The 10,188-nt window shown below is 45.2% G+C and overlaps 1 protein-coding gene across 21 annotated transcripts in view; it reads right to left on the bottom strand.

Moving 5' to 3' along the window:
* Positions 1 to 1,144: 1,144 nt before the first annotated feature.
* The window catches only part of Lrp8 (LDL receptor related protein 8), a 71,972-nt gene continuing 62,928 nt past the window's right edge, over positions 1,145 to 10,188 (bottom strand). For 16 of the 21 annotated variants that reach the window (XM_006238570.4, XM_039111148.2, XM_039111149.2 and 13 more), the window contains 3 exons: positions 8,921 to 9,093; positions 7,822 to 7,998; positions 1,145 to 5,713 (listed from right to left, as the gene is read on the bottom strand). In XM_006238570.4, coding sequence (XP_006238632.1) covers positions 5,675 to 5,713; positions 7,822 to 7,998; positions 8,921 to 9,093 — 389 coding nt within the window. In that variant the 3' untranslated portion in view covers positions 1,145 to 5,674. The remainder of the gene's footprint in view (positions 5,714 to 7,821; positions 7,999 to 8,920; positions 9,094 to 10,188) is intronic. The other 5 variants (XM_006238567.4, XM_039111153.2, XM_063287975.1 and 2 more) reach the window with 1 other exon arrangement.

Here is a 10,188-nt window from a genome sequence, read left to right as displayed (position 1 = left end):
AGCCTGGGACACAGGACATTTTAGATCCAGATGTGGTGGTACACACCTTTAATCCCATCATTTAGGGGACAGGCATGAGTTCAAAGTCAGTCTACAGAGTAAGTTCCAGGACAGCCAACTTTAGGCAGCTTTTGAAAGAGTTGGAAAACAGAAAGCTGGTGATAATGTAATAGAACAATGTTCCAGCACCAGCAAGCAGCAGAACTCAGCAGTTTTGGCCATGTAGCTCTGGCTTTAGAGACCAGAATAGAAGGGACTACTGGGACAATTGGTGCTGGTCAGCTGGAGCTAAAAATCAGCTGATTAAGAAGAGACCAACATCACTGAGGTGAAATATTCTGGGAAGAGTTTTCTGAGAGCACAAAGAAGCTGTGTTCCAGAGATAGCCAAGGTTGTATCTTGTGCTGCAGCTGGACTTAGTAATGTTGTAAGAGCCACCTAGGTGATACTGGTTTTGAAGGCATGAAGGGGTCAGGAAGAGCAGCTGAGGCTTAGCACTGTGAGAAGCCATAGAAGGCTACTGGTGAAGGTAGACTTGCACTGAACCAATGCCAACCAACCAAAGCTTCCAGGGACTAAACCACTACACTACCCAAAGACTATACATGGACTGACCCGTGGCTCCAACTGCAAAGAATGGCCTTGCTGGGCACCAATGGAAGGAGAAGCCCTTGGTCCTGCCAAGGTTGGACCCCCAGTGTAGGGAATTGTGGAGGGGGGCAGTAAGGGGGAGTGGATAGGGAAGAGAACACCCTTTTAGAAGGGGCGGGGGCTTATGGACAGGAAACTGAAAAAGGGAATAACATTTGAAATGTAAATAAGAAATACCCAATTTAAAAAAAAAGGAAAAAAAAATGTAACACAAAAAACCCAAAAAACAAAAAAAACTTGCGTTGGCCATGGTGTCTGTTCACAGCAGTAAATCCCTAAGACAGAGTGCTACACATTCTATTCTTTAGGACTACTATAAAGAACAATGTGGCTTTGGGCTGTTACTTTACATTTCTTTATAAAACGGGAGTGGATAATACTGAATACTTATTGCTAAGATTCAGATGTTTGTGCAAAACCTTTGGTATACATTCCAGGGTTAGCTGGTGAGAGCTCACCCCCCCCCCCAATCACTACAAGGAAACAAAACAGATTTTAAAAAATGAATTTAATGTCTCTATAGAAATAGTGTGCTGATTTTACAAATGTCCACATTTGGATGATGTCAGTACAGCGAGTGAAATGGAGCACACTTGCTTCGGTCCCTCTGCCTCTGGAAGAAGCTAGATTCCTGAGTACAGGAGCTAACGGAACCCAGGATGACAAGAGCAGAAATGGTTTATGTGACCCAATAACTTTACATGCCCTACTATTACACCAATTATGGTAATTTGGAGAGCGGGGTGACAAACAAGAAAATCCATTGGATTGTGTGAGTTTGCAAACCAGTACCTTACCCCTCATATTAACAGCTTATAGAGAACAAAATGCTATTTTAAAAGCCTGTGGGTTGTACAGTCTTCTCTTGTAGTTTTTGTAAAAAAAAGTATCAAAACCTTGCTTTTAAATATATATATTTATACAGGTAGCTTTTTTAAAATTAATTTTTTACAGCATGTGTTTTGCAAATGCATTTCCTGCTGATTCTTAAGACTGTGCACATGGTGCCCAGCCTGACTGAAGCTTTATCTAGTTAGCTGAGAATCTGAGGCCCTGAATCCTCCGCCTTCTAAATTCTTCACATCCTGGAAACTCCCAAACACCCTAAAAATATAGTGTACGGAGACCGACTCCCTATCTGCATGCATTTATGGGGAAGGAAATCACATAATTTGAAACTGCTGACTTACTGCCGTTTCGTGAAATGGTGAATGCGTGGTGGGATAGGAGTCTTGTAGTGCTGTGGGGTTAGAATGGTTTCTCCTCCACCCGGTAGCACCTGACTGTAGTGTGATTGGGGTGCCCTCTCCAGATTCTGTCTCTTTATCATCTTCTCTTCCTCACAGGCGAGAACATCTCAAAGGTGCTGCTCGGCAACATGGCATGCTTCAGTTCAAAATCCCACTGCCTGTCTGTTCTCACTAACCACATCAAAATCTCTGACTCGAATAAGTAAATAACGTCATCTCCCCGTGGCCACCGGACAGCTTGAGGTGGATGCCTGCAAAGTGCTGGCAGTGAGTTTCCCATGATGCCTTGCACACAGGAACTGACCAAAGAAATGTCCACTTACTTAGATCAGACATTATTTTATAAAGTGCCTATGTTGAAATTTTCTTCCATCCAGTTTCACATCTTGCCAAACCTCTTAAAGTTCTTTATTCCAGGTGTAATGAATCCATGTTTTCCTTAAAAGTCCTGTTGCCGATTCACTCCTCAGTCTTAGCCCAATCTCTCTTCTCACAGAAGCAGCCTGAACACCACTTTTTAATGTTTAAGACTTGGCTTTGGGGCACTTCTATGTAGACCGAATTTTTTCACCTCTTCAGGTAAAATGGTCTCTCTCTCTCTCTCTCTCTCTCTCTCTCTCTCTCTCTCTCTCTGCCCTGGGAGTAGTCTAAGTGAAATCTATGGGAAATTTACTTTCTTTTCTTGTATCCACATGTACTGCTGTGAGTTCTGAAAGGGTGAAAAACGTTGAATGCACCTGTGATGTTTGCAATGCCGGGCACACAGCAGCTAGTGAATCGTTTTAGAGAGTATGTTGCAAAGACATGAGAATAACTGAAGGGCTCAACAGGATTCACTGCCATCCATTTAAATCCCCTCTCATTCTTCTTACTCCTTGAGTCAGAAGCCATCTCAGTCTGTCCCTCTCCGTGTACACACATGCTGAAGAGTAAACAAAGTTATAGTCTGATGTTTCGGGAAGGTCATCTCTGTTAGTGCCTTCATCAACCCACAGGGCAGAGAGCTGTGGGAGAGGAAGCAGGCTTGAGACCTTGCTCAGGCCGCCCAAAGTTCTCTTCCAGAGAAGAGAGGGTTCGCTTCGTTTTCATAAGTAGTTAGCTGAACTTTCTGCCCTCTTGGTTTATCACTAAGCTTTCTTCTGGATGTTACCAGCTGTGGATACACATGCAGAGGAGAAGGGCAACAGAAGATCTGAATTAAACCCAGACTGCGGCTCGAAAAGTCTCCGAGGATAGGAGGAAGTGGGTCTGCCTCCTCAGAGTGCTTCCGCTCTCCAGCCGCCCCTGGATTTGTCCGTCTGTTTACTGTAGGTTACTTTCAGACTGCAGCTGTCGCGCATTCAGGAAACATGGTATTTTGATAATAATTTAATCTTATTAATCACCTTTTGGAAACCCTAGATGGTATGTTTCAACCCTGTTGTGAAGGCTAGGATCTGACTAAAAGTTCAGAAACTATGCACTAACTATCACGGTCTCGGTTTCCTTGAAGGCAGATTAAAGAAAAAAAGAAAAAGACAATGCCTGCCTTGTATAAATTTTGATGCTTTCACTTCCACCTTATTTTCAGTAAGAACTGATTTTCCTTTTCATCCCTGGATGAACAGAGATGGGTGAGCTCCAGAGGAGTTGGGCTACCTGTTCTTGAGACTGGAATGGAGTCAGGGGCCAGCCGCATTTATTCAATTAATATCTCAAGACCATCAACACACGCATCCAAAAAGAAGTCGCCAGACATAATGGCCAAGCTTGGAACACAGCCATTTTTTAAAGGTTAGGACAACATGAGTGACACAGAGCAAGCTCCTGGGAAGAGGAGGACAGGCCTCCAGATGGCCTGCCTGGAAGTCGAAAGGGCGTCAAGCAGGTGAGCCATTCGAGCTTCACCGGTTTGGGGGAAGCTGTCATGTGGGAACACGGAAACATATGTCTCAAATGTCAAATTCCAGTTGTGCCAAATTTAGACATTAGTCTGCCACCACTTAAGCCAAACACAGAAGTGTCATAGTTGTCCTGGTCATTCAGCTGGAGTGGATTATAGAACAGAGAGAGCTAGTGGGGACTGAATTCCTTCTGGGACTATGGGATTACATTTCCAATAGAGGATTCCACAGACAGAAAAATGGCATTTCTCCCACCCCATCCCCAAGGCTCAGAAAATGTAAAGGTGTTACATATGAAGAAAATTCTATACAAACACCTAGAGTTTCTCCTTTTATTTATAAAGCAATGAAACATGCCCGATATGCTATAATATCTCATGGTATTTCCCCAAAATATAAATTTGGACGTATTCACACTTTTGGACTTAGTCTTATCCATGTGAACATACGGTCGTAAGAAATGTGTATTTTCTTAAAATGTTTCCCCTACGTAAGAAAAATGGTAGAAAGTAAGGGGATGAGAAATAGGTGTAACCAAACCTATTCCAAAATTGTCGTCCTCATTCACGCGACTCAGAGCTTCAGTGCCTGAGCCTGTTCTTACAGTAAACTTGGAAATCCTAGAAATGCCTTCACTTAGCTCTAGAGTAGGGGTTCTCAGCCTTCCTAACGCCTCAGAAGCTTTAATACAGTCCATGTTGTACTGACCCAACCATAACATCACTTCATTTCTACTTCATAACTGTAATTTTGCTACTGTTATGGACCATAATGTAAGAATCTGTGTTTTCCGATGCCTTAAGTGACCCTTGTGAAAGGGTCTTTTTGACCTACAAAGGTTGAGAACAGCTGCTCTAAAGGCCCGACCTTCAGGTGCTTCAGAGGAAGCTTACTGAAGCTGACCCGAGCCCTCACTAAGCTGAATTTTGAAGGAAGGACTCTGCTGTCTTGAGCTCATGAGGGCTTGTAACCCCCGTGCAGTATCTGCACACTGACCAGAAAGCCTAGGTGGGCATCATGACAGCCTCAGAGGAACTGAAAAGCTTTGTGCTGGCTTGTCAGGACCTCAGGAGTAGCCATAGGTGAAAAGATCTACCTTTCCCACCACATCTCTGCACAAACCATGGCATCTGTGTTCTCTGAGCAAAGTTTCTGAAGGTGTCTCTGAAAACTAGACACCCCTCTTGTGGACCATTTTAAAATAACTGTTTGTATGTATGTGAGCAATAGTCATAGCGCGCCTCTTCCCTACAGGTTTTTTTCTCTCACACAAACACACACACATAAACACAGAGTCTGTGCAGTGGGCCAATCATACCAAAAATAAATACTCTCGCTTCTCTAAATTATTTATAGAGCTAACCTTACTTTTGAAATATGTTAATAAATAATCTAGATGGGGAAAGGAGTTGAAGTGTTCTTTCTTTTTATACTTATGTTGATGGATAGCCACAAAGCATAATTTTATTTACAAAAAAAAAAAAAAAAACCAAGCTCCTCAAACCTAAAAAAGCTCTCAAATCAAACATCCTCTGTAAATACTGTATTCAAATGATGAGTAAAGTTTGTACCATTGGCCCCGTTTGGTTATGTGCATCATGTTAGTCACTCAGCAGTGGCTGTCCCATGAATTCTTCACGGGTAGTGCAACCAGTTAAAAAGTGTATAAAACATTATACATATAAAAACGTTCACATCCTTTGGATGTCTGCAGTTCATCATAACTTTGTGGTTACCTTTCCGCAACATAAATTTAAAAAAAGTTACACGCACTCACACACGCTCACACAGACCCATATATAGAAATGGCATTCATCCAATCACACACCATCCAGAGAGAGTAGTGCATAGGACTGAACTCCATGAGGCACGAAGTGGGCGGGCCCATCCTCAGGGCAGTCCGTCATCTTCAAGACTTAATGCCACTCGCTGGGGAAACAGACCAAAGAAATCATCGTTAGAGCTATAAGAGGCAATCCTTACCGAATGGCAACAAAAAAATCAGACGCACTATTCCTGTACAGACACTAGTTCATATAATCTTCACTGCCAATGATGAGATTTACCTGACTTATTTTAGAGGTGAGAAAACCGAGGCTCAGTCAACTCTGGATCACACAGCAAATGGCTGAACTCAAGTTTGAGCCCATGTCTGTGCAGATCTACAAGTGTAGCTTTTCCCCACCATTCTGTTCTGTCCTTTCAGAAAGAAAGGTAGCAAAGACCTAACCTTGGCTCCTTATAGTAGTTCAAGTTGGGTGAACTTAAAGAGGGTCAACTGTTGAATGTTAAACCTTGGGCTATTAGCCACCTATCCCCAGAACACAAATCACAATTAGGCAGGTACCATGCTGGTGCCCCTCTTAAATGATGAAAGAGTACTGGAAAACGATACAAGTAATTCAGTTCCTCCCTCTCCTGTCCCTCACTTCCAGTTACTGGATGCTCAACTCTCTTCTGCCTCAAATGGCTAACCAATGGCTCTGCTCCCTGAAGGGTTAAATTCTTTGCTACACTTGTGTGATTTATATCTCCCTGCTCTGCATTAGTCTCAGAGTTCTGGACCAGAAAGCTCCAAAACTTATTTTTGAACAAGGATACGAATCCGACGTTCCTTGGCTCATTGTGAGTGAACCCTAACTGCCACTCTCCTCATTTCCGGCCACCATCTTTGGATGGACCCGAGCTGCATTGCCTCTCTCAGAGCTACATGATTTGCACCAGCCTCACTGCACTGTTCTAAGCCTTGGTTTCATCAGCTGTCAGTGAGGCTTGCACCTACTTCATGGGATGCGTGAGAAACTCGATGGAAAACTGAGTCTGGAGTTCTTACATGCTATCTAGCAAGTATGATGTCCAAAGTAGTCTAGTCTAACCTAACCAGCATAGAATAAGCATTTTCCAACTCTGGACATGCTACATGTGACCAAAAGGAAAGAAAGAAAAAAAAAAAAGAAACCCATTGCCTTTCAAGGTAATTTCTCCATGCATGCTTTACTCTCAGTGATATTGTCAAGCCACCCTTATTCTTGCCACACCCATCTAGGCCAAAGACAGGCCCCAGTAGTGATGGCAAAACTAGAGGAGAAGAGGACAGAAACAGACAGGAGGGTGAGAATTCTGATTTCCAGAGCTTGGAGGACATGCACCCCATGACAGAGTGGAAGGAACTCGGGCCTCTGCGCACTACCTGGAGTTAATCTTGGTTCTGCCACTTTCTGGCTATGATCCTGGGGAAGTTATTAAAATCCTGTGGGTCTCAGTTTTCTCAACTGTAAATGAAACTGATACTACCACCCCACACAAGAAAAGCAGTGTCTGACACCGTCGGTGCTTGCCAAGTACCCCTCTGCTTCCTCCATGTCTCTAGCATGTGACTAGCAGGAGCTTATCACACAGGACAGGGTTTCTCTGTGTGCCCTGGCTGTCCTGCAACTCCCTCTGTAGTGCAGCCGGCCTCGAACTCAGAGATCCCACCTTATTAATCAGAGTAACTTCACTGCATTATCTCCTTCTCTGGAAATGACGATTCTTTAGTGTAGACTGACTTGTAATTTACAGACTGCCCTTACACTCTATAACCTCAGGAAGCAGAAACTGGGGTTTTTACTCTCATCTCACTAGTAGACATGACGGCAGGGCCATGGAACAATGGGACAGAGTCATTTTCTCTCTCCAAGCTCTAGGCTTCCTGTACCATGCCTTCTCGGAGCTCTAAAAATCTGTTTGGCGGCACTGGCCACAGTTATAGACTTACGGAGCCTCGAGAGCATCTGCTAACCCTCACAACGCCATCCGACTGTTTCACACATCTCTCCTTTAGTTTGCTTCAACAGCAGTTTGTCTGCCACACCTTGAGTGACATTATTTTTCATGCTGTTCCTTCTGTCTAGAACAAGCCCTTTCTTCCTCTGTCCCGATATCAAGCTTACAGTGTCGCTTTCTAAAATCAGAAAGTCCGCTAGGATTGGCTGTAGCTGCCTAGGTTTAAGGCCCTCACTCACCAGCCCCTCCGGCTCAGAGTGGCACTGCCCTACCTTGCACTTGACGACAGGCAGCTCGGAAAGAGGGTTCTTCGGGAGTTGGTGCAGCTGTGACCTTGGTTCTCCCGGCAAGACAAAAAGCTCCTTGTGGGCAGGGGCTGGGTCTTCCAGGTCTCTGGTCTCCCCAAGACAGGGCTCTGCCCACAGTGGGCGATCATAGCTGCTGATTGCCTGACAGGGGGATGGACTGGATGACCTCTGAGGTCATACTCAGCCCCCTGACTCTGCTGTGCATCAATGACACCTGCTCTAACCACTTCCTAATCCTCACTCCCCAACGGGCCATACTCTTCCATGCCTCTAAACCTTTCCACACGATTCTCTTTGGAATGCCATTTCTATCCTTCCCTACCTGAAAATTACTATTTTTTTTTTAAAGACACAGCTCATGTGTTACTGGGAGTCATTCTATGCACTGGATCCCCAGATGAACCAGCAGCCCCCTTGCTGTGCTCCTACACCATCCATCCATTCAGCACTCGTTAAAGCCAGTTGTGCTATGCCAAGCCCAGGGAAACAGACTAACCACATCGGATCTGCCCTCAGGGACCTCACAGTCTAGTGGCTTAACTGCTAAGCAAAAGGTAAGAGGATTGTGGATGGAGAGGCCCAGGGAACTGTGGGAGAAGAAGCAAGCCTAGGAAGGCTTCCTAGAAAGACAGGTTCTTCAGCCTCCACCCCATGACACCAAGCATCTCTAACACTCCAGCAGTGTGCTCTTTTATTAACTCTGAATACTTGATGTCTCGTGTGGTGTCTGGCATTTGACTGGCATTCAGAGCGTGTCAGAATTCAGCCAGTTACCCTTCTGCAGAAAGTCATTGGCTTCTTAACTGCCAGGAAGACCCTGCAGGTAAAAGGTATCCTGATACTCTGCTCCCCCCATCGCCTGCTTCAGTATGGCTGTGCTCTCCCAGAGCCAAAACTGTGCCTGATATGTGGGAGGTTCTTGATAAGGTGGAAGGGAGGAAGGAAGGAAGGAAGGAAGGAAGGAAGGAAGGAAGGAAGGAAGGGAGGGAGGGAGGGAGGGAGGGAGGTGGGTGGTGAATGGAAAGGAGGAAGGGAAGGAGCTCTCCTAGCGAGGAGTACTTACTGCGGGGTAGACATGGCCAATCTGAGCCGTCCTCCCTATGTGAAGTTCATCTTCCTCTTCCTCTTCTGTTGTCTTCCTGTACACTGGGTTGTCGAAATTCATGCTCTTGGTATTCTTCCGCTTCCAGTTTCTCCAGATGAGGTACCCACTCATACACAGCAGGGCTATTACCACTGGGGGGAAAGGCCACAACACACTGAGCAACCAGGAGCTCTGGCCCAGCATCAGCACCCATCTGCCACCCCCCCCCCCCAACCTCATTACCCCTCGGCTTCCCAGCTCCGTCTGAGCACTCATTTTCTCCTGCTTGAGTCCTCTCACCATTTCGTTCCTTCATTAATCCTTCATCTGTTGTAACATCTTTCTCAACCGCTCTGGGAAGACCCCGCTGCTCCCTTAGGTGTGTTCCCAGGCCACACTTACTTTCAAATATCTGTTCTCTCAACCGAACTGAGCTTTTGAGGGCTGTGCTAACTTAGAAAAACGTGATTTTTATCATTTTTATTTATGTGTATGGTATGTGTGTCTGTGAGTGTATACATATGTACAAGCATACACAGGTATGGGTGGGGACCAGGAAAAGGCATCTGCTATCTTGGAACTGGTGAGACAGTTGGTTGTGAGCCACTTGACATGGATGATGAGAAGTAAACTCTGGTCTTTTAGAAGAACAGCCAGAGTCCCTAACCACTGAGCCATCTCTCCAGTCCTGGGCGTGTTTCTTTCTTTCTTTGTGCTCATACCTAGTATGTGCTCAGTGACACTTGCTAAATAACTGAGAAGTGTTTTCCCAAATCTGTACCCTAATACTGCTGCTAATCTGGAACTCTTCAGAAGGTCACCCTCCCTCCAAATTGCATGTCTTTCCAACTCTAAGGCTCCATCAGACAAGGAGAGTCTCTAGAAGAGGATACAGAAGGGCAACACAGTCAAAGACTTCAGAGCTGGTTAAAAATACTAAGCAGTTTGGTTCTTGTTGGACAGATGGGAAAGTCAAGACCTAGCACACTCTCTGTCCCTTTGTCAGAACAGAGGAAGGGGTGTCTTACAGGTCCAGGGCCAAGGCCTAGGAAGGAATCTATGCTTGATTCCAACCTGATGGACAGATCTTTTAGAACTGGTGCAAGTGCAAACAAAGAGTTAGATTAGGAGGATGGGAATGGACAAGAACTCAGCTGGGCATGGAGAATCGCAGAGGTAACCCAGGGTCTGCAGGAACCGAGTTTCCCAGACCGTGCCCACCAGAGCGCATAGTGGTTCTGTGCACA

The sequence above is a fragment of the Rattus norvegicus genome, chromosome 5 (assembly GCF_036323735.1).
Source record: "Rattus norvegicus strain BN/NHsdMcwi chromosome 5, GRCr8, whole genome shotgun sequence".
Taxonomy (NCBI): Eukaryota; Metazoa; Chordata; class Mammalia; order Rodentia; family Muridae; genus Rattus; species Rattus norvegicus.
Note: the sequence above shows the minus strand (reverse complement) of the source record. Positions and strands in the feature narration are given on the sequence as shown.